This window comes from Megascapheus bottae, chromosome 14, assembly GCF_031878675.1.
Source record: "Megascapheus bottae isolate mThoBot1 chromosome 14, mThoBot2.hap1, whole genome shotgun sequence".
Lineage (NCBI taxonomy): Eukaryota > Metazoa > Chordata > Mammalia > Rodentia > Geomyidae > Megascapheus > Megascapheus bottae.
Window position 1 is genome coordinate 25,763,879 of NC_143522.1, and position 26,584 is coordinate 25,790,462.

Sequence of the window (26,584 nt, forward strand, 5' to 3'; positions counted from 1 at the left end):
GTTCCTCCTGGTGGACACAGGCAGAGGGGGCAAGTTCAGCCTTGCACCATGTTCTGTGCCCTCTGAGGAAGGACAAGAGGCAGTGACAGGGCTCCTGCTGGAGGGTGGGTGGAGATGGGGGAGGGATGGTGGTGTGGGGGTTGTTTCTCAGGGGTCTGCATAGGGTGTGTGTTGGACATGCTGACCTCTGCCCCCACAGGCTCATTAGAGATGGAGGCCCCGCATGGCCCAAAGACAAGGGCTGCTTCAGGAAAGCCTGCTGTGAGGACAAAACCTAGGTTGTCCTGAAGACCATGAGGAGGGCACAGGAAAAGTCTGGCAAGGGCAGCCCAGGGTGGCTCTGCCCAGGGAAGGACCTCAGCTGCTGGCCTTCCTCTCCTGTAGCCCAGGAGTCCTTGGACTGACCTTCCAGAAGCATCTAGGATACCACCACGTTTCCAAGGAAGAGAAGGACACACATGGTAAATATCCTTGAGCTGGTGGGAGAGTTTGGGGAGGAGATAGAGGCTGAGATCCAGTCTTCCTGCTCAGTGGGAGACGAGAGGCTTGGGCTGGGCTGATCAAAAGGACTGAGCTCAGGGTCTCCAGCTGCCCGTGGAGGAGGCTCTGAACCACTCCTCCAGGAGTCCAGGCCAGGCCTGAGCTGACACGAGGGAGGAGAAGGGACAGGCTCCTCTCCCTGCAGGGGCAGGAGAGGCAGCCGCTGATCCCAGGGCTGGACAGGACTATGGATGCCACGGCTGGGCTGGAGGCTCTGGGAGCAGTGAGAAGGTAGCATTGGGTGGCTTGGCCATCTCTGTGGTGTCACAGCCAGAGGGAGTGGGCATGGGAGCATTCCCATGGGACTTGAGGACATGGCAGATCCTTGGCCAGGTGTCTGAGCCATGTGACCTCCAGAATTACCAGGCTAAATGCAATTATGGGGTTCAGATGGATTCAGGGCCATGCACTGAGGTCTCTGCCATGGTCCTGTGCCAGCTCCCGCCTGCCTGGCCCAGAGACCTCATGGAAATGAAGGACAGGGACCTGGAGTCCACACATGACCTCGAGGTGCAAAGAACGACACAGAGACCACAGACTGGAAGGTCTCCCTGCGTGAGGCCTGGGCCAGCGTGACCTGAGTTTAATATTGTCAGGGAGGGGATGTGCCAAAGTGGTCAATGCTGTGTGGGATTCACCACTTTGCCCACAAAGAGGGCACTCCCAGTCTCTTTGTCAATGATCGTGAGAAGGAATGGTCGATCAAAATTCACCTGGGGTGGAAGAGACATGGGAATGGCTTCTGCCAGAGTGGCCCCTGCAGCCTCGGTTCCTTTCTCATCCATGGTCAGCACAGCTTTGTGCACAGCCTGCAGGACAGATGTAGAGATGGGTTCTGACTGTGCTCTCACCCTCTGCACACCACTTAGCCCAGACCCAGGCTGCAGACCGCTCTAGGGCGGCCTCGCTGTGCCCTCTCCCCAGGAAAGTTCTGTGGCCACCTGCTCTCCACACAGGCCACACAGGCTTCTGTCTCTCCAACCCTAGCCTGACCCGGCTGCCCCCCTCCACCTGTTCCCCCAGAGCTCAGAGTGGAGATGCCCTGCTCTCCACGTCTCCTGAACACAGCTCCCCTTTCAGTGTGTGCCTGGGAGCTCCTTGGACAGGACTCTGAAGGTGACCTTCACAGGGCCCTGTCCCCACCGTGTGCAGACGTGCTGCACGATGTCCTTGGACATTTCCACTTTCATGAGCAAATGGCTTTGGGAGGGGCTGAGGATCCTCACGTAGACTTGACAGTACCACCGCCCTTCAAGGGGCACCTGTGGAAAATTCTAGAGCCTTCTCTGAGGTCAGTAATTCTAAGCTTCTGGGTGGAGAAATGAGCCCCGAGGGCTCCTGGGCTCTGGATAAGGAAGAGAGCGAGGGTCTGAGAGACACCTCAGAGGAGCTCCGCAGCAGAGGATCCAGATGGGACGCCACCTTTCCCACTGCGTCTCCTGTGCCCGTCCTCTCTGTGTGCCCTCAGATGGAGCTCAGCCTGGACCTTGGTGGGGATGTGGCTCCTTCCTCGGCCCCATGTCCAAGCTGTGGACCCCGGATCCACTCAATGACCCAAAGACACCTGGGAAAACATCCTCACAGGTGACCTCACCTTGGAGAGCTTCAGTGGGGCATCCTCTGTGACCTTGGAAAGGTCAGCACCATTGCTGAAGACGGTGGTGATGCCCAGAGCACTCAGGACTGTCTTCAGATCGTAGGTCCCAGAGATGGACAATCTGGGGAAGTATATCTCTGTAACACTGCCATGAGGGAAAGACCACAAGGGAGATCTCATAAGTTCCTTGGTGAGTTATAATCCTGTTCCTTCTGTGCCCTGTGCCAATGCAGTTTAATATTGAAATCCCTGTGACCTTGAAGAGGCAGAACTGCTCCTGCCTCCAAGAGGCCCTACAGGCAGATACAGCATGCACTCCCACAGTCAGGATTCATCCCGCCCTCTGTGGCTGCTCATCTGTCTTCTGCCAGTGTGTCACTTCTTGCACTTCATACCTAGGGGACCTGTGCCCAGCAGTTCAGAATCAAGGAGAGAAAATGTCCCTTGATGGTGATGACTGGGCCTCTTATCAGCCACTGGCCCTCAAGCCCTGTGACTGGTTCTGACCTCCAGCTGGCTTCTTGCTCTATGCTCAGGCATCAGGGTGGACCAACTGGGCTGGGGTGATGACACTTCTGTCTACAAGTTGGCCTCATGTCTGCTGTGTTTCTGTGTCTTATGGTGTCCACCACTCGTCAGTGCAGCAGGGCCTGGCACTCTGCTGATGCGCCAGGGTGCATTAACCTGGGGCCCAGGCTCTGCACTGGCTGATACCTATAGATTTCACAAACACTGGACTGGGGACGGAGAAATGGAGCCTCCTGTCTGAGTGTCCAGCTTTCTCTGGTGCTGTCCCTTCCCTGTTTTGGGCCTTTAATGCCAGATGTTCCCACGGTCATGCTGGACTCTGCCTAGTATGCCAGAGTCTGACCCATTTCCGTTCTTGGCTGCTGTGGCATGTCTGCTCTGCTGCGTTTGTGCTGGGCCCCGGGTATAGAGAAGGTCTACCCTCTGGGGAGGACATCTCCCAAACACTTTGAGCAATGTCTCTTCCAGGTCTCCGCTGCTCCTCCCTGAACTGAGCCCTGGCTATGTCTTTCAGCACAAGGTCACACCCTTAACTCGGGCCAAGCGCTTCCCCCACCTCCCTGTGCGGTCCTGATGCTTCAGCCCCCACATAGCACAGAGCTCTGAGCCCCCAGGGGCCAGTCCCTAGAGGAAGTGTCACCTTTTATCGTTCTTCCGCAGGAACTTGCGAACGATATCCGTGGTGAGTGTGGCCTCCAGGTGGGACATCTTGCCCTGGTCTGGCAGGAAGAAAATGGTGCTGGCATTGCCCAGGTAGTCCATCTGCAGCACCCAGCTGGACAGTTTGTTGCAGTAATGGATTCGGAACCAGCCTATCTTGTGCATCATGGGCACCTTCACCACGGTGGTCTCATCCACATGGAAGTCGCTCTCCTTGGTTTGCTCTGGGTTGAAAGGTTTCTCCCACTTGCCTGGATTGGAGGTGGACACAGGTGTCTGGGCTTAGGTATAGGGAGGGCAGGGGATCCCAGAGACCTCGATGCCTCAGAGCTCAGCTGCTTCCAGCACAGAAGACCTGGGCTCAGCCGTCCAGACTAGCCTGGGGACTCAGTGATGAGAGAAGACACAGAATTGCCACAGCCCACGGGAGGCTGCCCTCCTGGCTGAGCACTGGGCATCTGCATCTGCATATGTGACTATTCAGAGGGCATTCCAAATGACAATTTGCATTACCAGCCCTATTTCCGTGCCTGCTCACTTGGGACACCTCTACTCTGAAAATCAGCCTCTCCGTTAACCCTTTGGGGTGTAGACTGGTGTGTTTCCATGGCAACCAGCTCGGCTGGCTGTACATCCTTACCTTTAAAGAGAATGTAATTCACCAGGACCAACACGGTGTCTTTGTCCAGTGCGCTCACCAAATCCGTAATTTTTCCCTGGGTTCCCTTCTCCACGTATTTGTTGATCTGCTTCTTGGCCTCCTCAGGGTCAGTGAAGTCAGTGGCGAAGGCCTCCGACTGGTACAGGTCCTTCACATCCTTTGAAAACGGCTCCAGGAGTTTCAGCCTCTTGTCGACAAACAGTCCACCACCAGTGGTCAGCTGGAGCTGACTGCTGGGCCTGTTGAGGGTGTGGAGCAGGTTCTGGAAAGCTGCATGGATGTCGGCCTCTGATATCTCTGTGATGTTGAAGGACAAGCCCTCCAGGATCTCCGAGTGGGTGCTGCCCTTGGTCCCCAGGGAGAGCATGGCCAAGGCCACGGCGATGTTCACGGGGGAGAAGAAGATGTTGCTGGTGTTGGATTGGCGGGAAAGTTCCCCGTACAGGTTGAAGGCAAAGTCAGCCAGCTCTGGGATGACCTTGTGATAGGCCGGGTGTTCCTGCTCCTGCTGGGGGGCACCTGTCTCCTGAGCATCTTCAGCCAGGCTGCCGGGGAGCCAGCAGCCCAGGCCAGCCAGCAGCAGGAGGCCCCATGAGAGAGAGGACGCCATTGTCCTGCAGGACAGAGAAAGGACACAGCTCCAGGCAGGGCCACAATCCCTGCTTGGCTCCTTGACACTATGTGAGGGCTACCCTGTTCATTAGACATTGTATGGGGTCTGCCTGGGTCTCACACTTCACCCTGTTATCACCATTGAGCAAAGATGAGGCAAATTACAGACATGATGGGATACTGCCCACTGCCCATCCCTATCCCCTGTCACACAGACACTCTCAGTGCTTGTCCCAGCCTTATGGGGGACCTGCCACTGTCCTGTGCTTACACAGGAGGAAGCAGAGCAGGGACCAGACCTGGAAACTCTCAGAGCCTTCTGCCCTCGTGGGCAGAGGGCTGGCTGGGAGAACTCAGCTACTCTTCTCAGGCCCCTGGCCTGGCCTATGGTTGAGCCCGTGAGAGCACACTCTGCCTGAGACAGGTCACATTAAAGTCACGCCCAGGAGTATAGTCATCTGCATGCCACACACTCACTCCACTTCACATGCAAAGACATCCCCACTCATGGATTGTGCCGTGCCCACATGCATATGACCTCTGGGATCTCTCTCTCTCTCTCTCTCTCTCTCTCTCTCTCTCTCTCTCTCTCTCTCTCTCTCTCTCTCTCACACACACACACACACACACACACACACACACACACACACACACACACTGGTACTATTGCTTATCTTCTGATGCTCTTACCAGCGGATCCACAGATCCATTTCCAGATTTGGGGGTGGTTATTTAGAGATAAAAGTGTCAGGGATTTTTCTGCCTGGGATAGCTTTGAACTGGGATCCTAAGGTTCCCATTTTGCAGGCATGAGCCACCACTACCTAGCCACAAACTGTTCTCTTTAAAGATAGGGAAACAGAGGTAAGAGTGGCCAAGAACTGCCTGAGACAGTTTACTATTTTCACACAACTAAAAACGCTAAATACTATAAATGGTCCTGCCACAGAGATTCTTCCCAGCACTTATTTTTTTCTTCTGGCCTTTAATTCTCCAAATAATCCCCAAAGAGCTGACCACATATTACATAATTCATTTTGCTATTTCTCTTAAACCAGCCAGCTGAGATGGTGCCAAATTTAGTTCTGTGTTTTTCCACCTCTCTTAGATTTCTGTTACCGCCCATCTGCATGTGGTGTGGCTCTCTGGAAAGTTCCTCCCTTCCCAGGGCTCAGCGATCACAGAGAAATGGAAGACCCCAGGGTGGGGACAATATCCTTTGAGTAGCTCTGGCTTCTAACTTGGACCAGGTCACTGCTGTCCGCCGGCTCTGAGCTAGCACTGTCCTTGGTCTTTCCTGTCCTCAGCTGAGTGATGTGGATCCTGGAGAGGTCTAAATGCCCCAGGTCGTTCTCTACAAAGTTGGGGTATCTTGGTTTGGTGGAGTGGAATGCTTTAAGGATCTGAGATGTGGTGCCCCTTGCTGGAGCTGCTGGGCTGTAAGGAGACATGGCCGACCTGGGGAGGGACAGTAGAGAAGGGTCCCAGCTGGGGTGACCACCCCCTGTTCACCTTTCCAGGATCTGGTCTCATCCCATCTGCTGCCCTCTATTTTCAGTGAGGGGTCTGCAGCCTAGAGAGGGCCAGGGTCTGGCCAAGGCCACCCAGAGGGCAGGGATAAAGGTGGACCTAGCCTTATCTGTTCTACCCTTAACCACAGCCTGGGCAGCAGGGTTGCGCTCTGATGCTGAAATCAGGCCTCAGCTGATGTCATATTCACCCTGGCACTCAACAAGTGCTGCAGTGGGCCAGCCCTGCATCTCACGGCTGGGCCCTGGGCAGTGCCTCCCTGACCTCACGCCCTGACCCCACTGTGGGAGGAGAACCTCCGAGGAGAGAGCTGCAGATCCCGACCAGGCGGGCACAGACAGGAGCAGAGGCCCCTACCCCTGTGCATGGACACTCCCTGGAGAACTGGCCAATTGCTTCCTGGACACCTGTGCTGTTCCCCGTGGTGATAAACCAGCTCCTGCTGAGCAGTGAACCACCGTGGAGACTGACCCTTCCACCCTCTCTCCATGTTCTTGTGCATTTCCTGCCCGCCTCCTGACCCGTGCTAAGCACACAGGGCCACCACCACTGTCCCGCCTCTGAACACCTGTGTCCTCTCTCGTAGTTTACCCTGGGATATCCAAGTTCCATCTTCTAGGAGGAAACACTGAGGCCCAAGCAGATTCAGTAACTCACTACTAAGAGCCAGGCCTTAGAGAGCTAGGACTTTATCCTAGAAACTTAATTTTAGAATCTGGCATTTCACCTTGTCTGTATGCAAAAGTGAAGTCAGAAGATGAGGACGGCAGCCAGGTATGGTGGCTCACGCCTGTAATCCTAGCTACTCGGGAGTCTGAGATCTGAAGATCATGGTTCGAAGCCAGCCCCGGCACTAAAGTCCATGAGACTCTTATCTCCAATTAACCACTAGAAAACTGGAAGTGGGGCTGTAGCTCAAGGGGTAGGGTGCTAGCCTTGAGCTGAAGAGCTCAGGGAGCATCTAGGCAGAGTTCTAGCCCTATGACCAAAAAAAAAAAAAGATATGAACAGCAAAATTTGATTTGGGGGTGGCCTGGTTACATGAAGAACCACAGAGTCCCTGTGGCAGAAACATGAGTTCGTGGTGGCCTACAGGCAGAGGCCCCATAAGGGTCTTCCTGATAAGATTTTGGTGAGTCGGGGCCCCTGTCCACCCTCTCTGGCCTTACCCTATCTGTACACAGAGCAAGGGTCCCCCCACCATACCAGAATTGGGGGGTGGAACAGTGGCAAGAGGCAACTTTAGACCCCAGGCACCACTGTGACCTAGTCTTGACTCTGCAGGCCTGGAGACCGGGCACCCTCTGCCATGTCTGTGACTCACCGGGAGCCTGCCCATGAACTGGGAGGCCTGGGAACAGGGCAGGACCACAGGGTCTATGTTACCATGACAACAGAGCCATGCAGCCAGCCCCATGCCCTCTGCTTCCCTGGGCCCCCAGGCCTGCTGCCTGCCTGTTGGTGCAGGGACCAAAGGAGCCTAATTACTTCTCCCCAAGGGTAAGCATACTTACGACTCACTGTTCCAGGGATGTGTTGGGGACAGAGGCCGAGGAGACAGAGCCCTGTCCTCTTCTGTATTTAAGCCAGGAGAGGCTGGTAGTGAATATTAACTCAGGTCATCCCACGCAGCTAAGGAGCAAACAGACTGAAGGACTAAGTCCACTGGCTCCCTGTTGAGCTATCTACCCTGCTGTTTTCCCCTGGCAATGCCTGGGTTCCATGGCCACAGGGAGTTGTGACACCCTGGCCAACGTCCATAGCTTCCTGGGGCCAAGGTGAAGTGTGTGGCAGGAGCTAACTGGTTTCTGGGACATGATATGGCTTTGCCTGTCTGACCCAGAAGACGTTCCCTGCATGGTAGTGTCTGAAGCCCCATTTTCAAAATGTGTTCGTCAGGGACATATATAAATCTTATATAAAGAGTCCCCATGAGGACTGGGGGTGGGGGTAGGCTTTATTTGGGTCTGTCCAGCCTCTGTCCATTCTGCTACCCAGCTGCTCTGTTCCCAATCTTGGCCTGTTTCTTTCTCCTGGAAGCCAAATGAAATCGATTGGCCACCTGAACTTTTCCTGGAAATGAGGCCCCCATCTGTGTCAGGGCTGGTGGTCTTGCAGGACAAAATCAAGGCTAGTGGGACTCGGCTTGCTGGTAGACTTCTGTAAAACCTGGATAAGAGTCCATCTTTCCTGTGCAGTCTGGACTGGTGCATGCCCTGGGCGGCTGTGTGGGTATGGCGTGGACCCATTTCTCCCCCCCACCCCATCTATCTCTCTCTCTGTCTCTCTCTCCACTGTGAGCTCTGCCATGTTGACCCACAGGGCTGTCTAGTTCCCTGGTGATGACCCACTCATTGTGGGAGTGCCCTTGGGTATTTCTGCAGCCTCTCTGGGCCTCAATGTCCTACCACATAGGTTTGTGGTTGATGGGAGGTCTGGATGCAGAGTTCAAGGGACACCCAAAGTCTGGTGCCCAGCGCACTCAGAAGCCCTTTGTGATGGCACCTGGTGGTGGCTCTCCTGGTGAAAGGGGTGGGTGGGTTTTAGGTGCTTCCCTCCAGGTCTACACTCCATGAGTGTCCCCAGTAGACTGTGTGGGAGACTCTGCACCCCACTGCCATTGCAGAAAATGGGAAACCGACCTCAGCTATTCTTGCTCTTTCTCCCATGCAGCCCCCCATCATTGGCTTCTGGTCTTTCTCTATCTAGGCTCTGTCCCTGCATCTACTCAGGCGTGGTGGAGAGCCAGGCTGTGGCTGGGCTGAAGCCTGCTCTCCACCCCCCATTTTTGAGCCTCTGGTTCCCATCTTACAAAAGCCTCCTTGGAATTCCAGCTGTCCCTCCTACCCATGCTCAGTGGTCAGCCATAGGTGCCCTGTGTTTCCTGTTATCCCACACTCTACCCCTTCGGGTAGGTGATTAGCCTAGAGGTGGTGGAAGTACCCCCTACCTGGAATTCCTGGAGACCCTGTGGTATCCAAGACACCTGTGGCCAAGACACCCCTCCTCAGAGCTCAGCAGATTAGTCCAGCACTCCTGGGGCTGCAGTGGGGACGGTGTACCACCCAAGCTCTCAGGTTCCTCTTCTGCCAGGAAAGCCCAGAGACTTGGTCCAGGAAGGGCAGGGAGGTAGGAGAGGAAGGGACCTCACTCTGCCAAGTAGACAGGAAACCAGACCTTTCTGACCCTGGCAGCCCTCTGGGCTACCTTAAGTACCTGCTGTGTCTGTGTTGTGTGACTCAGGACAGCTGCCCACACAGACTCTTAAGAGGAATTGTCCCCAAACCTCCCATAGAGCCACAGTAGCACGTCCTCAGATCACTAGAATTGACAGGCTTGCCTTCTGGTGCAGAACCCCACCCAACGCCTTGGCAAGGTTTCCAGGCCAGCTGCAGGGAGTAGAAGACTGCTTTGCCCTGCAGTGTCCTGTCTAGCCCCTGCCTCTGGAGAGGGCCTGTGTGCTGTCTGTTCCAGGAGGACCATGGCTGAGTGCAGAAAGGGTCACAGGTTGGTGCTGCAGCATCAGAAGGGGATAGAACAGAGTCAAAGCAAGTGGGACATGGGAAGGGTAGAGTTTAAGTCAATGGCTGCATGCTTAGCCCTCATTCTCCTCTGGGCCCATCGAGGGCTCTGATGATCTGGGAAAATGATCAAGGATACAAGATGTAGGGGGACTCTCAGATGATGGGGTCCTTACATTAGGGATTGGCCCCCCAAACCAAACCTCACTGGGGAGATCTCGCCACTAGTTACTTTCTGGCATGGTGTCTTGTGTCATCTGGGTTGATCTCCCACAGTGAACGCCTCCTGGGGACATCCCACAAGCTGGCTATAATGAAGGGACACCTGTATGACCTCCTCTACCTGGAAATGGGAGCTACGTGGTGCAGTGTCCCTTCTGTGAATAGGGGCACAAGAGCCACTCTCCCTCGGGGATTGGGAGGGGCGAATGAGATTGCAAGGTAGGATGGATTCAGGTAGCCTCTGTCCATAATGGCTGGCGATCTTGCTAACCACCTTAGCCTAGGTGAGTGATGGAGCCTGGGAAGCCTTTGTGATGATCCCAGGATGGTGGCATCCATATTGGCCCCAGCTAGAGGAGCCGCACTCCCTCCCCAGGGACAGCTCCTCAGATCAAGGTTCGACAGCTCCAAAATGGCGCCATCTACCTTTTAGAGGATTCTTGCCCATTTTGCTACCTGAGGGCACAGGGCCATATGTGCTCAGTATTTCTGAGCTCTGAATTGGGGCTGTATGACAGCCTCGGCTACACAGACACAAATTTAGGACAGATCTTCCTTTCCCCATCTGTAAGGCAGGAAGCCATGGATATCTTTCTCAGGCAGTTGTGAGGTGGGTGGAGAAAGGGTCGGGGACGGGTTTTACACATAGCCTGTGACAATGGCACTGCAGCCACGCTGTCCCTCTTTGCAAGTCCACCATCCCAGGCTCTGTCTTCTGGGAGGTGAATTGTGTGGCACCATCTTGTTGCCTCCTACTTGCGTCTTGCAAATCCTCTCATTGCAACATTCTGATAGTGAGTAACCTATGTGGTGGTTTCCTGTATGGAGGTAGTTCCTGCTTTTTCTGGACCGATTTGGCTGCTCATAGCTGTGTCATGTCCCCACTCATCCTTCCCCAGCTGTGCATTGTGGCTGGCAGCACAGCAGATGATGCTGGGGAGATGAACCCTTAGCTCTGGCCCCTTCCACATGGAGGAAGCCCATCAGTCTTTTCTCACCATTGTTCTACTTGGCACCTTACATTATCTCTGCTCTTTTAATGTTCTGAGCCACAATGGCGTTCACGGATCTGGCAGACTTTAAGATCTAAGCTGTCCTGCTTCACTAAACCCAGCATGAACTTTCTGGACAGTTTGTCACGTTGTCCTGTTGAGCGGGCTCTTTCTGCCTGTGGGTTCCTGTTAACTTCTACCCCTCCATCAGTGACACTTCCCACACACACCCATATGCTCTCCTGTCCCAGGACCTATGGTGACCCTTGTGGGGAAGAAAGACAGCAGGGGGTGACAAGGACCTTAAGGAGGCCCAGGCTGGGCTGGCTGGGCAGGAGGACTCCCTTTGGCCGAGTGCTGAGGGCAGGCAGCAGGCCTCTGGGTCCTGTTGTCCCACAGCTGTCCTGTGGGGGTGGCTCCCTTCCCCTCCCCCCGCTGAGCTGTGCTTCCCAGAACTTGCCCAGCTCAGAGACTGGCAGGGGGTGGGACCATCAGCCCTGTTGACCTTTTCCTGTTTACCCAGAGTGCTTCTGTTTGCTTGGCTGCCCTGACTGCTTCACTGCTGTCATTTCCAACACAAATCCTTCAGTGTGCTCCAACACAGGCGTCACCTCCTCCATGAACACAAGCGTCACCTCCTCCATCCACACAGGCTCTTCCGGAACTGCTAGGTTAGAAAGGATGTGTGTGGACTGACTCACCCAGGCCCAGGTGCAAATTGGCCAAGAGGGTGTATCTCTGGCCTACCACCAACACCAATAACCTTGGGAGAAAACAGAGAGTTTTGTGGAGGCAGGAGGGATGGGGTACAGAACACATGGGAGACTGGGAGTTGGCAATGAGCTGATCTTGACAAGAAGCAGGACCCAGGCTTTTGTGGAAAAGGAGCATTCTTTGGGGCAGGAAAAAAGGGATAGAGGTGTAGTGATAGAAAGTCGACATAACTTCTGGAGTCACGCTCATGGCTGTTCAGGCTTTCTCAAACCTTTTAAGGTGTAGGATCATGCAGAAGGGAGTTTCTAGTGGCTTCACTTTCAGACTTGAGCCCTTACTCTCTCTTCACCCTTCTGCATTCATTTGACTTTCATATAAGTGCTCAGAAGGAGTGAGACACTGAGGTCCAGCGAGTTAGCACAATGCTGACTGTGTCTTCCTCTCTTCCTCCGTCTTTGATGCCCCACAGTTTTTTTTTTTTTTGCATACCCAGCCTCTGATAATGTGACCGTGATGACTGGCATCCCTGAGCAGGAGGCACCTGCTATATTTGACTGAGTGTGTTACACAGTGTCATTGTTCTTCCGTGTCATTGCACCTCTGAGTTTCATACTTTGGTGATTAGATAAATTAAGAAAGAACTTTAGGGGTGAAGCAATGAGCACTAGCCACAAGGCTGGTAAGGGAGGGAGGGACATTCCAACCAGACTTTGTAACATGGAAGGCGGATGGGGGCATGGGGAGGGGTGGCGGGGGCACCACATCCCAAAGCTTGGCTACATTCCTAGACTGCAAGTGATCTGACTTCAGGGTTTATAGTAAGACCAAAACTCAATAAAATGGGAAAGAAAGAAAGAGAGAGAGAGAAAGGAAGAAAGAGAGGGAGAGGATTGGGAGTGTGGCCTAGTGGTAGTGCTTACCTAGCATGCATGAAGCCCTGGGTTTGATTCCTTGATACCAGATACACAGAAAAACCTGAAGTGGTGCTGTGGCTCAAGTGGTAGAGCACTAGCCTTGACTAAAATGTGTCCAAGGATAGTGCCCAGGCCCTGAATTCAAGCCCCGGGACTGGCAAAAGAAAAAAGCAAGCAAGAAGAAGCAAACTCAGTTGCTTTGTTTTGGAGCCGGAAGAGAAGAGAGGAGAGAGGAGGTCAGGCAGGATGTTAGCCTCCACCACATCTAGTGCTGCCCTTCACTTTTCCCCTCTGAGGAAAGATGAACAGGTCCTGTGGGCAAACAGAGGGAAGGCTCAGCTGCACTGACCAGAAGCCCCCATTGCATCATGGTCTCCTGCCTCTCCTCCCAATCGCTGGTGGTCCCTTGAGTCTCCCCATGGCCAGGGCCTGGCCTCTCACTTTGACTTCCCTTCTTCACCTATTCCCAGCAAAAGCAACCTGTGTTCAGATTGCTTCCAGTACCCTCTTGGTCAATCTGTGTACAGACCTCTGCAAAGAGGACTTAGCACGTCTGCTGGATGGCTGAGTGCTAGAGGGGCCATAAATGATCCACCCCCTGGGAGCCCTGTACCTCTTCACGTCTCCCTGCTGCCACATTCCCCTGCCTTCTCTTCTTATAGCTTGGTCTTCACTTAGGTGTACATGAGGTAGAGGTCCAAATCTCAAAGCATTGCCTGGTGAGTTTCTACCTGGGTGTACCTTTGTGTACCAGCGCGCTGAGCAGGACAGGAAACCATCTGCTATCCAGAGGCCACATCCACAGCATCTCTCCAAACAGTGGCTGTGCCACCTTCCGAACACATACGTGTCAGGTGATCAGCATGTGCCTCTTCTGTCTGGCTTCTTCATCACATATGGTCTTATTGTGGCTCAGGCCAGATGCATCAGAATTCTCTCTGCTTTGGGGGAAGAAGCCTCAGCTATGTATGAATCCCATGTCCAGTTCTCCATTGATGGGCGGCTGGGTTGCTTCTCATTTGACTGTTCTGAATGAAGCTCCCAAGGGTATTTGTACATTTAGCATGCAAGGCTTTGCATGAATGAATATGTTTTCTTTTATCTTGGTGTGAGAATTGATATGGTGAAGTATGATCTGTTAGAAAAGGAGAGGCTCTCTTTCCTCTGGGCCTTTCCTCTCCTGTTTCCATGACTACAGTGGAGACAGAGGCAGATAGACATAGGATTTGCCATGACCACTGAGACCCCGGGCCAGAAGTACATCCTTTCCTGTGGTCTGGAGGGGGGACCCCCACCCTCTGGGGCTATGGTGAAGATTCAGTGGGTTTCTGATTATGAAATGTTGACTTAAGAAAAGTCACCACCCCTTCGTTGTACCTTTTAAATGTATTCTAAAGATAGGCAGTGTAATAATGAAATCACAGTGACTTGGCAGGGAAAGAATAAACAGACTTATCTAGTGACTTCCATTTTCCTGAACTTCCTTGCAGGGCCTGGCATTCAGCCATTGTAGTTTGCACTGAGATTCCTTATTTGTTCAAGCCTGGTTTGTTTGCTGCTTGTAGAGCCTGTTTACATGAAAACCTCAGAGTGGGGCTTTCAAAAACTTAAACCTCAGCAACAGGTTCTTGAACGCCTCTGGACTTCTGTTCTTTTATGTGTAAAAGAAAGGTGCTGATTGCAAATGTGGTCAAAGATTATGGTGTGGCTCAATGTTGGTGTGTGCAAAGTGTTTGAGAAGCACTTGGCACACAGGGAGCATGCTCAGGAGACAGGTATTCAGATCACTGAGGAAACAGGGGCAGTCATATTCCCATGTACACATAAAGCAACTGACGCTTAGTTTAAATACTTCACTTACGTCACTTGGTGAGTAGTAGAGATGGTATCTAACAGACAGATAGACAGACAGGCAGATTTCTGTTTCTAACTCATAGATTTAGTGATGTAGGTTCCTGTTAGAATGAAAAGTTGGAGGATGTTGGGAGGCATAGAAGGGCCTGTTTCAGGATGATGACTGTGTGACAGTTTTCCAGAGATGGCAGAATGGCCCACAGACACACCTGACCTGTGGTAAAAGCTTCTGTGGGATGCAAATGAATGAACAATAAATTCAAATCATTGTTGGGCTCTGCAAGGCACAAGGCAGAAATTGTGAAGTTGAAGCAATGTGCTGCCCAGAAATCTTAGTGGCTCTGAATTACTTTCAACTACTTCCCAAATTATTAGAATTGGAGGAAACACCACTGGAATTCTCACTCTTCATATAATTTTCACAACACACAGTACATTTTTCTTTTATTTTTTTTCTGATTGTGTTTTCAATTCTAGGCTATTGGAAGTAATAATTTCCTCTGTGAAAGACTCTTCTCACCTGATAGGAGAGTTTTGGAACATAAAACAGAAGGTAAAATAAATAAAATGCCCTGCTGTGGAGCTGGCAACCCCCAGGCAGGGTATGCAGCTCAGTGGTAGAGGGAATCTTTGCATATGTGGAGCTCTGGGCTTCATTCTCCAGAACTACATACCTTATATCTGCCTGATCTCTCGGGAACCCTGCTGATGGCCAAACTGTTTCTAAGGTGCCTGTACCTGTTTGTATCCCACTGGAAATGGTAACTTTACTCACATCCTTGCCTATGTTTGCTGTGGTTAGTGTTCTGCTGTCCATTCTTACAAGTTTTCATTACGCTTTATTGTTATTTAAACATCAAAGGAGCAGCTTTTGTAGAGTGGATTGAAAAGCTGCCCTCTTTCAGATAGCCCTGCCCTGTCAGCACACCCTCCATAACTGAACCAGCCTGAGGAACTTTGGGCTCTTAGAAGCCACTGAACCAGAGACCTGATTCTTCTCTTCTCTTCCAGGGTGGTCAGAATATGTGTAGATTATCTTCACCAAGATCCATACCAAATTGTGTGTGTGTGTGTGTGTGTGTGTGTGTGTGTGTGTGCTGTCCTAGAGCTTGAACTGAGGGCCCGAGCACTGTCCATGAGTGTTTTTGTTCACAGCTAGTGCTCTACCACTTGAGCCACAACTCCACCTCCCAATTTTTGGTGGTCAGTCAGAGATTAGAGCCTCATGGATTTTCCTTCCTGGGCTAACTTCAAACCATGGTCCTCAGATCTCAGCCTTCTGAATAGTTAGGATTATAGGTGTGGCCCACCAGCATTCAGCTTGTATCTAATTCTTTTAGCCTAGTTCTGAGCCCTGTAGGCCTGTATGTGCCCTGAGAAGGGAACATGAGTAGGTGCCACACCACTTGCTGTCTTGAGGGTGGACCTGGCAGGACACGGCAGCAGTATGTCATGCACTCTCAGTCCAGAGTTCCCGAGGCCCTCTCACCATCTTATCAGTGACCTACAGTGCAAAGCACCTTCCTCCCCTGTGAGTGGTTACAAACAAGAGACAGCCCGCTGAGCATTTCTGGCCCAGCCTCACTGGGCCCACTCTGCCTCTGTGATCAGCTGGGGTATGGGAAGCACTCATTTCCTCCGTTTATCTGGCTGGCTGGCCTGTTCTTCAGCAGCATGGAACGTTCTTCTTATCTATGAAAAAAAAAAATGTACTCCCCTGGGCTGAAGATGTAGTACATAAAAATACAAAATAGCCCTGTTAGTCTAAATATTAAGTAAATGGGGCAAGAAGTTCTCATACTTTTAGTATAAAATAAAAACCAAAAACCTGTGTGTGCATATATGCGCGCGCGCATGCGCGTGCGCGCGCGCGCGCGCGCGCGTGTGTGTGTGTGTGTGTGTGTGTGTGTGTGTGTGCGTGTGTGTGTGTGTGTGTGCTGGTCCTGTGGCTTAAACTCAGGGCCTGAGCCTCTTCTTGCTCAAAGCTAGAACTCTATCACTTGAACCACAGCACCATTTCCAGCTTTTTCTGAGTAGTTTATTGGAGGTAAGAGTCTCATGGACCTTTCTTCCTGGGCTGGTTTTACACTATGATCCTCAGATCTCAGCCTCCTGAGTAGCCACTAGGGTTACAAACACCTTGTGTTTATCTGGCTATTCTAGCCTTTTAAAAATGTAGTCCAAGAGGAGTGAGATATGTGGATGCTCTTTTGCACCCAGCAGGGAGCTCCTGCCTTGGAGAATTGGCAGCATCTTTCCTCTCAAGGCTCTTCTCCAGGTGAAAGGTGTGTGGTAAAAGGTAGCTGAGGTTTCCTGTTACCTGAGGGATTCAAGGGCTGTGAGAAGCATCCTTCCTCTTGGATATGAGCCTGGGCAGGCAGGTGGCAGAGTCCTGGACTCAATGTGGCTTCTTTAATAACACTGTAGATGGGGCCAGGAGTTTGGCCTAGTGGTAAGTGTGTTGCCTACCATGCACAAAACCCGGGTTCGATTCCTTGGTGCCACATACATAGAAAAAAGCTGGAAGTGGTCCTGTGGCTCAGGTGGTAGAGCTCTAGCCTTGAGAAAGCCCAAGGATAGTGCTTTGGCCCTGAGTTCAAGCCCCAGGACTGGCAAAAAAAAATAACACTATAGATGGGCATGTAGAAGACAAGGTACTTCCAAGCCCAGGCTACCCTGGCGTTATTTCATCATTTATAGACTGTCACACTGTTGGCCCACAGCTATGCTGGGAACTCAGCTTTGGGAACTTTTCAGAGCTGGAGGGTTAAAATGTCAGTGCAAGAGTCTCTGCCCTCATCCCTGGTGGAAGGTCAGTTGGCTAATTGTTTCCTGGCATTTCATATGGCTGCAGTAGTAGGTATGCCTGGTTAGAGCTCTGGAAGCCAGCTTCATCACTGTCCTTATCTTGGGGAGAGCTTCCTTTCTCGCCTGGGCCATAACTCATGCAGTGTAGGCATGGGGTAATCATATTCGCTTTCTCCCACATCTCCCCCTCCTCACCTCTCTTCACCTCCTACCAGACACTGGCTTTCTATGTTGGATTACATCTTAGTGTTAAGACCTAATGTGTCGGTTTAGAGAAATAGGACGCTTGGGTCACTGGTTTCTGTGAAGGAGCCCTATTCAACTGAACAGGGTTTCATGAAGGATCTTGGTTCAAAGTCACAGCTAACAATCACCAATCTTGGTCGTTTATGATTTTTTTAGCACAAAGTCCCCATGCATTACCCCTGGAGAGCTGGTCGAGAGATGGAGGATCTGAGCTGGAGGAGCTCATGTCTACTTCCGGATTTCTGCTCTGTGATAATCTGAAGAGCATACTACTTTTGAACACTCGTTGAATGAAATCACCTCTTCTCCATGTTGAACAAGCCAGCGTACAGCTAGCAACCCTCTGCTCCCTGGGGTCATTCATTCAGTGGAGATTTCAGGAGTATATCAGACGTCAGGTGCCTGCATTTAGGACATGACTAAGTTGGCACCCTGTATCCCTGACTCATTACAATGCATACATGAGGATGTTGAAGTTCTGGTTTCTGAAGGATGCTCCATCTCCATGGGACACAGCCCCAGATTTCCCCCCACACCAATCACGTTCTGTCCTACGTTTGTGAACCTCCTGGCCTGGTAATTTCCTTGGTTTTGGAGTGACTCTTGGCTCTGATGTTCTCTTTTTAACTGACCTATGTCTGCACTAGTCTGACCCAGGTCCAACCTTCCCAGCACAGTGGTCTAGTTCTCAACATCTTGGTGATGACACCATAGGAAGACTTCACTTGGCTGTGGTTCAGGCCATCACAGTGAAGGAATGTACTCGCCCATTCCTCCTGTGTCCCTGGTGTCTTTACAGTGCCCCTTACCCAAAGAACACTCAGCAGGTATCTACAAGAGGTGTGCATGGTGACGGGGGCCAGAACATGAAGAAGGTTTTCTAATCTCATCAAGTTCCACGTACGAGGTGGTGATGTAGGTGAGTGGATAGAAGCAGCTCTGGCGTGAGCCCTGCCTCATAAGCACAGATCCTCAGTGTTCACAGTCCCATTGGCAGCTTTATTAGAAACTGTACACATATTTCCTGGCCTGCAAGTATTCCCACCATACTGGCAGGGACTGGCTTCTCTGTTTTGTTGCGTAGAAAAGACAGCCCTGGCCTCTCATCACAGTCACTCTGCAGCAGGATTGACCACTTTCCCCAGAAAGAGAAGAGTCTGGGTGGTCACCTCCCAAAGAAGCAGCAAGAAAGGCCTGTTGAACTGGGCATGTGGTATCTGTGTCACATTCATAGGCCAGGGCTGGGACAGGAGGCCGGAGGCCACCGCTGCCTCTGTTCCTTTCTCATTCATGTCAATTATTGCCTTGTGGGACACCTAGGAGAGAAGTCAGATAGTGATGCTGTGAAGCCAGGGGTTTCCATGGCAAAGGGTACATCTGTGCTACACTGGAGAGGTGGGGAGAACCACATCTTGGGGACAGATCCTGCTTGCCTGGGCACAACCCAGCCCTTCCTTCATTCTCCTCTTCCATCTCTCTGTTTTCTCTCCCTCCCATGACAATCGAGCCTGACCAATCTGGGTATACTGAGTCTTCCTCAGGCTGCAAACCCAGCAGCTACCTACAGGAATATTTTTAAATACTTGTGTGACTTTGTTTTCCTAGGAGCTGCATTTAATCTCACCATGACCCAGTTTTGTTGTCTTTAAAATGACTCATCAATCAAAAGTAATTGTTCTACATGAGCTTGGTGAAACCAGACAGGCCTTCTCTTGGCCTCCAGGATAGGAGCTGTGGTGTTTTTCTAACTGTACTTCCATCCAACTTCCTGAGAAAAAAAGAGATTCGGAGGCTTTGAAAGAGGTTGTCAGAGCCTTGACACTCCCTGTTATTTCTAAAAGGCTCTGTGAAAAGTTAATTGTAGCAGCCAAGGTCACTATGACAAAAGGTCTTTAAAAAGATTACCTATCTTTTTTCACACACTGGCCTTGACTGGACACTCCACTAGCAGGTGTTCCCAAATAGAAAACAGAATAAAGTTCCTAGCGAACAGTCCAATGGCAGTGGACAAGTCTATCCTAATATGAGAAAGATAATCAAACCTTTGCTGCCTTCCTTCTTGTAAAAGATCGAATAATAATTCAACTAATCCCAACCATCAATTCTCTTCTTGTTAGAGGGTTATCAATCCTTAGTCATTCCACCTGACCTGTGTACACCCATTGGTAATTGTCTTGAAAGCGGGACTTACGTTAGCCAGTAGTATTACAGAGGCCATAGAAAAGTTAAGAGCCTCTAGCTCCCCCCCCCCCAATCTGGGAATGGTATGTGCAGAACAGTGGCATTTTCCTTAATTCCATCCAGGCAGGAAGCAGTCATGGAAGCTAATCTATGGCTGATGGTAGTGAGCTATTTCTGACATGCAATACAAGATGGATATAGTCTCATATGCTGAGATTCAGGGATGTTTGTTACTGCAGGAAAACTTACTAATACACTTGCCACTCACACCCAACAACTATCTACAGCTGTAAGGAAAGCGGTGCTTCACAGCTGCCCCAGGAGAAAGTTTTAGGAATAAAAATAAATTTACCCTATACCTGGAAAAATTCCATCCCCACGAATGATCTAGAATGAGCACCTACTTACTCCAAACCCTTTCCTGGGGTGTGGAGGTGTCAGGGAAGGAATGGGGATGTGGTTTTCAGGGGCATCCTGTGAGAAGAGGGAAGGCCCTTTGTTCCCCGTCCACACTCATAGCCGTACCCTGGAGATGGTCTTGTTGAGATGCCCCATGATTCCTGACAAGTTGGTTTCTGCATTGAACATGTTGGTGAGGCCAATCTGAGGAAGGATCTCTTCTAGGTTATATGTTCCAGAAATTGAAAACTTTGGCAAGTGCAAATCCAAGAGGCTGGAGAGAAAATCAAACACAGGCAAGGTTCAGTGTGGTTACATGTGCCACAGGTGCCCTGTCTGTTGGCAGCCAGAGCCCTGGGGAAGTCACAGCGTGGGACACCCACAGCCTTCCCACAACAGAACATCACACTGCAACACACAACTCTCCCTCCATTCAGACTTCATGGCATGCTCCGTGGCTGGATCTGCCATGGTCATCTGTCTGCATCATCTTGGCTGCCTTGGTGGCAGGCTTTCTAGTGCCAGATAGCAGCTAGGTTTTGACAAGGTTTAACTGGATGAATACACATGATGTCATGTGGAGTAAATGCTGTTGCCCTTTTCCACCTCCACGTCTGATTCATCAGTGAATTCCGCTTCCCAGTGATAACTTGTCTAGTGAAGGGGGATTCCTGAGAAGACAATGGCAGTCAGGAGGAGAGTACATGAGGGGCATGGGAAGGCAGATGTGAGGGAAGAATGCAATGTGTGTGTTAGCCGATGTCACAAGGCAAGTATTCTGTCCTTATTTCCACACTCTTAAAGACCTTAAACACTGCTCAGCCTCAGAGTTGGTGAATGGCAGGACAATGAGCCAGTCTACCAGTTGAGCTCTTGAAATGGGGGAGGCTCAAAAATATGCTCCAGCACATGAGCAAAGATGACAGACATCTTGGCACTGCGCCCCTACCTGGGCAGTGACAGCCGGCTCCACCTCCTCAGAGTCTCGGGCTGCAGGGCGGCCTCCACCTGCCGTATTTTCCCGGGGTCAGGGAGAACCAGCAGCAGCAGGGCATTGCCACTGTACTCGATCTGGAGGACAGTGCATGCCACCTCTGGGTCGTAGAGGAACCTGTGCATCTCCTTCTGCTGCATCATGGGCGCACGGACTGGTGTCTTCTCATCCACCAGATCCTTCCGGGTCTGGTAGCGATCAAAAGGGTGCTTCCACTTGGCTGAGGATGCAGAGGCCACAGGCCTGTGAGCACCCTTGCTGAGGGCAGCAAGGGACAGCCTCACTGGGGAGGGGGCTTGGGGAAGAGGGAAAGAAGCACCATGGACAGAGCCAGGAGGGACTGGCAAAGAACTCTGAGAACCTACGGATTGGTTCTATTTTGGAAGAACTAATGTATACTAGAGACCACAGAAAGGATTTCCATCTACTAAACTATCCACGTGTCTTTAACTCATCTCAGAAATTAATAAGCACCATTTCTTTTCATCTCCTTACCAGAGATGAGGAAACAGAGACTTCGTGCCTGTGCTCAAGTCTTCCAATTTAGCTTCACTTAATGGACTCTCTTTGCTCAGACACCTCTAGACAACCTGTTTCTAAGCAGAGAAGCCAAAGGCCTTGGGTTCACTCCTGGCTACTATTGTACTTCCTTTGCCCTGCTTTGAGCAAATTGTAATGTATCTCCTCATCTCCCCTTCACTCCCCTCCAAACCACATGGTGAAGAGAGTGATTTCTCTTTTCCTTCCTTCTCTACCATCCTTCCTTCCTTCCTCCCCTCCTCCTTCCCTTCTTTGTTTTCTCCCTCCCTCTCTTTTCCTCCCCCTCTCCCCCCAGGGTTTCACTACATTGTATTGTTTATTTAAAACTCCCGGATGCATCCTCTTGAGTGGCTGAGATGAGTAGCTGAGATTATAGGCATGCACAACCTTGCCCTTCCATGATGATCATTCTAAAGTTGATGGGATGCTGTCATTCTATGTTTATAGTCTCTAGGTAAGTTCTTTGGGTCTGTTGACAAAGGCTGGTACCTTTAACAAAGCCCCTATGTATGTACATATTTTGACTTTGGACATTCTCTCTAGTTAACCCTTTAGTGTGTTCTGAGTTCCATCGAATGAATAAAGCATCACTTCTGTAACTATGCAAGGGTGTCTCTTTCCCATGGACCCATCCTCAGCCCTCCTTTCTCATCACTTCTACAGCCTCTTTGCCCGAGATTGCCTGACTTATTTATCCTGTCTAGGTCTCCTTTAACAAAAGGCCTTTCCTTTGCTCCCCAGCCCTGGGCGGGGTTCTTCCTTGAGAGCTCTGTGGTACCCATAGCTGCATATCAGAGCACCCCGTGTTGCTGGGCTGTATGGCTGCTTTACTGACTCCCAGTCCTCATGGGATGAGAGCCACACTGCCCCCAAGGGATGTGAGTCACACCACCACATGCTAGCAAAGTCCCAGGAGGCTGGCCAAGACCTATCGGCGCTTTGTGCCATGAGACTCTTCCATCTGAGGCCCTCACTCACCTTTGAAGAAGAAGAAGTTCAGAAGGACCATGAGCGTGTCTTGGCCAAACTCTTGGAGGCAGTCTGTGATCCGCCCATACGTCTGCTTCCTCACGGAGTCGTTGATCTGCCTCCCTGTGTTGGCGGACCCCGTGAAGTTGGTAGAAAAGGCAAAAGCCCCATACAGCAACTTGATGCTGTCCAGAAAGCCCCTCTGGGGCTTGAGCTGCTTGTCTAGGAATAGGGAGTTTCCCATTTTCAGTTCCAGTTTGGAGCGGGGCAGTTTCAGGGTGTGCAAGAGGCTCTGGAAGCCTCGGTGGATGTCGGCCACTGGGGTCTCGGTGAGGTTGAAGCCCAGGCCTTCCAGGATCTGATTTGGGATATCTGCTTGGGCCCCAAGAGAAAGCAAGGCCAAGCTGCTGGTGAGGCTCACGGGGGAGAAGAGGATGTTTCCTGGGGTGCCAGCGGCCAGCTGCTTGTACAAACGCAACCCAAAGTTGGTAATGGTGGGTGTGACTTTGTGGTAGGTGGCGGGTAGCTCTGAGGCCTGGTGGTGGGGAGCTGGGGGGTGCCCCAGCTTCTTATCTCCATGGGCAGAGAAAGACTGACAATGGACAGAGGCCAGGATCTGGGCTCCCAGGAGCCACAGCCACGCTGGACTCATTCTCTGAAAACAAGATGGAAAGCTCATTGACCTTCTTAAATAACTTCAACCCTCCCGACCGCTCACACAGCCAACCCCTCCATTCAAACTAAATTCCACAACAGGACTGCGGGAGGGCCACAGACAACAAGGTGTAACGTGGGTGGCAAGGACTCTGGAAACCTTCCTCTGAGGCTTTAGTCAGAGCAGCAGCCTCTCTTCTGCCCCGCATGGTCATAGAATGTGTTGAGTAAAGGACTCTGAGCTATGTGGAAAACCCAGTCAATCTTCTCTCCCTTCCCCTCTCTCTTGTCTTCCTTCTCTCCCTCCACTCCCTGCTTGTCATCATCCTTCTGTTTTCTTGTTATTCCTTCTTTCCAGGCATTCTCTCACTTGTGCATAATATTCAAGGATCTGTCTGGCACAAGACGTGAACTGGGCACCGAGCATTCAACAGGGAAAAGAAGTAAACATAATCCCTGACTGCAGAGTTTAAGAACAGGCTGGGGCCCCATGTAATAGCTGAATGGAAAAGCATACATAGGACTGCAATGCTGTGTAACAAACCTTCTGGATGCTATGTGACGTGACGCTGAGCTCCCCGGCCACGGCCATGGACAATGGAGGAGGGGAGGGCTGAAGAGGGGGGCGGGTCAGTGGTAGAACATTTGCACACTTGCATACCATGTGTGAGTTCTTGGAGTCCAGCCTCAGCACCACACAAGAAGGGGGAAAGCAGGAAGGGAAGAAGGAAGGAAGGAAGGAAGGAAGAGAAAGAAAGAAAGGAGGGAGGGAGGGAAGATGGTAAGACAGAAGAAGAAAGAGGACGATATAAAAAAGTCAGTTATTTCCTAAACAAAAGTGTGTGCTCTGTTTTTTTGGTCTCTCATTAGTTGGAGTATGGGCAATGATTGGCCTTAAAGACTGTATGGAAGAGGACAACTTGAAGCTGGGCATGATGGCTCACGCCTGTAATCCTAGCTATTCAGGAGGCTGCGATCTAAGGATCATGGTTCAAAGCCAGTCTGGGCACTAAAAAGTCCATGAGACTCTTATCTTCCATTAATGACCAGAAAACTGGAAGTGGTGCAGTGGCTCAATGGGTAGGACAGAAGCCTTCAGCTGAAGAGCTCAGGGACAATTCCTAAGCCTGGAATCAAGTCCCATGACTGACAAAAAAATAAGAGGACAACTTGAGAGTCCAGTGGGCAAAGTAACAGGGCTGATGGACTCTGAGTGGAGAGTGAGGTTTCCCTGGAGTTTACAGCATCCCATGAGCTGGGATCACAGGTATGTACTACTATACTGGTACTATCCCCCATGGCAGGTAGTGACAGAAGGTTGGAGATCACGTATGTATGGGTTGAATTGGGTGTTCCAAGTTAATAAATTGAACTCCCAACCTCGAGGACCTGAAAATGTGATCTTGCTTGGAAATAAGGCCATTGCACGTATAATTAGTTAAGATGAGGTTATTCGGGTAGGCCTGTGGTTTAATACAGACATAAAGAGAAAGAACAGATCATGTTTCTACAAATCAAGGAATGCCAGAGATCAAACTAAGCCACCCTCTGAAGCCAGGGGACAGTCCTAGAGTAGATTCTTTCCCCCAGTGTCAGCAGAGCCCAGTTCTGTGGTCACCTTGACTGTGGATATCCAGCTTGCAGCACTGTGAGTTGAACTGTGCCCAGAGTGGGGCAATTGCTAAGGCTTCCCTTTCAAACCAATGTCATATCCCTTCCACTCTCAATAAAGTTACAAAGGCACATGAGCAGAGGCAGTGAACGCAAGGAAAATCTGCAATGTGGACAAACTGGTCTCTACCCCGTGGGACAGGCTACTGTCTATGTCAGGAGACAAGCTGCCACCCTGTAGCCTGAATCCTTCCAAACTCTGCTGCTTTCTGCTCCCTTCCCTTAGTTTCGAGGCACAATGGCTACCTGCTGGTGACCCCAGGCCCTTGTCATTACTTTGTCTTCCTGAAAACTTCAACATCAGAATCAACCCCTCTAGTGCCTTTTGTCCTGATTACTGATTTTTGTCCTGACCTCTGGGTTAGTTTCCAACACTGTGCCAGTGGGAGAGCCTACTGCAGGAGGTTGGCTTATGGCCCTGGTGGTGGCAACACACAGCCAATCTGCAAAGGCCCTCTGCGATGAGAGATGAATGTCATTCCCTTATCTGCTGTGTTGAAACATGCCTGTGGGACAAAGTGCAGTGAGTGCCTCACCAAGGCCACATCCTCGCCCCAGCACAGCGCAGTGTGGGGCTGCACGACAGCTCCTCACACAGAGATTTCCCCAAATAGAAAATGTAGCCAATGCAGGACTATTTAAAAGGCTGGCCTGACCTGTTGCAGTCACCACCCATGCACCCCAAGGACCCCAAACTTGCAGAAAGGTTTGCTTCCCAAAGAAAACTCTAATTGGTTGGGAGCTGAGGTGGGGCCTCCAGTAAGTCAGAAACATTGTCTCCTTTTGCAAAATGCAAGGGAAAAGGGGTGGGCCTGTAACGATTATGTTACAGGTAACATTTCACACATTGGCACATGGAAAAGTTGCAAGTTTTCTTCCCCTCCTACCAAGGCTGCATGCAGTGACCATCTCAGCTCCCTTTCCAGAAGGGTTCCATGAAGAAAATCAAGAGCAATGTTTGTGAACAATGCTATTTCTCTTTGTTGTTTGTGTTAGTGCTGTGGATATGGGTGTGGCGGAGGTTGCATCTGTGCTCTGCAGATGTGTCCATGGGGAGGGGTGGGAGAGGTGGTGGAGTGGTGTTTGGGGTCATTCTGATGGCTGGGCATTGCTGTCACCTCCCAGGTGATGCTCCAACATGAAAGTTCTTGACATGCCTAGAAAAGTCACATTCAGTGAAGAGCAGACCTGCCCAACTATGCTTACACATTGCGCTGACTTCCTCTTTCCAAGTTCTTTAAGGTCAGGTTTTCCATAAAAGGTTTTTGAAAACCTGAAGTTCAATTGCAAAACTCATAGTGGCAGTGTTTAGTACCTTGCTCAAGGGCTCGTGGTTCCCATCCCTGCCTCTACAGACAGAGAGATACCGAGACAGAGATAGAGACAGAGGCAGAGACAGAGACAGAAGGAGGGAGAGGAGAAGAGGCAGCAGCCAGCTTCATTCCGGGCACCAGTGTGTACTCACAGAGCGAAGTCACTGAGCTGGGTCTGGGTCCTCTGCCTGGATGGCTTCCTGACACTGGGCGATGGTGTTTGAGGACCTCTGAAGCCTGGTCAATATTTGTCAGGCAGGTTCCTGGAACCAGGGTGAAAGTGAGGCTACCAAATGAGAAGCCTGTTGGTTGCTTTTTTTCTCCCAAAGGGCTGATCTGGTTCCCTGTCTCTCAAAAAAGCATGACCTGTTCTTCAGGGTCCTGTAGGGTCTGGGGCTCTTGATAGTGATGGTGAAGGTGATGAAGGTGAGGGGAAGATCACTGTTGACCTTGTCCTGGGGCAT

General features: G+C 51.1%; 2 protein-coding genes across 2 annotated transcripts; both read right to left on the reverse strand.

The window, feature by feature from the left end:
* Positions 1-1,079: 1,079 nt before the first annotated feature.
* Positions 1,080-7,748, reverse strand: Serpina1 (serpin family A member 1). The gene is made up of 5 exons (XM_090344765.1): positions 7,643-7,748; positions 3,966-4,600; positions 3,306-3,576; positions 2,135-2,282; positions 1,080-1,349 (listed from the first exon to the last, which is right to left on the reverse strand). The coding sequence occupies exons 2-5, from the start codon at positions 4,594-4,596 to the stop codon at positions 1,158-1,160; spliced, it is 1,242 nt and encodes a 413-aa protein (XP_090200891.1). The 5' UTR covers positions 4,597-4,600; positions 7,643-7,748; the 3' UTR covers positions 1,080-1,157.
* A 10,629-nt stretch (positions 7,749-18,377) lies between these two features.
* Positions 18,378-26,348, reverse strand: Serpina11 (serpin family A member 11). The gene is made up of 5 exons (XM_090345413.1): positions 26,273-26,348; positions 22,492-23,137; positions 20,929-21,193; positions 20,106-20,253; positions 18,378-18,715 (listed from the first exon to the last, which is right to left on the reverse strand). Exons 2-5 carry the CDS (start codon positions 23,132-23,134, stop codon positions 18,512-18,514), a joined length of 1,260 nt encoding a protein of 419 aa, XP_090201539.1. The 5' UTR covers positions 23,135-23,137; positions 26,273-26,348; the 3' UTR covers positions 18,378-18,511.
* Positions 26,349-26,584: the final 236 nt, after the last annotated feature.

Bases quoted from the DNA above. Each gene is read 5' to 3' on its own strand.
- Serpina1 (XM_090344765.1), bottom strand. From the start codon at position 4,596: ATGGCGTCCTCTCTCTCATGGGGCCTCCTGCTGCTGGCTGGCCTGGGC. The intron at 3,577-3,965 runs GTAAGGATGTAC...CCTCCAATCCAG, and splicing joins GAATTACATTCTCTTTAAAG to GCAAGTGGGAGAAACCTTTC. The intron at 2,283-3,305 runs GTGACACTTCCT...CCCTCATGGCAG, and splicing joins CTGCGGAAGAACGATAAAAG to TGTTACAGAGATATACTTCC.
- Serpina11 (XM_090345413.1), bottom strand. From the start codon at position 23,134: ATGAGTCCAGCGTGGCTGTGGCTCCTGGGAGCCCAGATCCTGGCCTCT. The intron at 21,194-22,491 runs GTGAGTGAGGGC...CTGCATCCTCAG, and splicing joins GAACTTCTTCTTCTTCAAAG to CCAAGTGGAAGCACCCTTTT. The intron at 18,716-20,105 runs GTACGGCTATGA...CTTCTCTCCTAG, and splicing joins TCAACAAGACCATCTCCAGG to GTGTCCCACAAGGCAATAAT.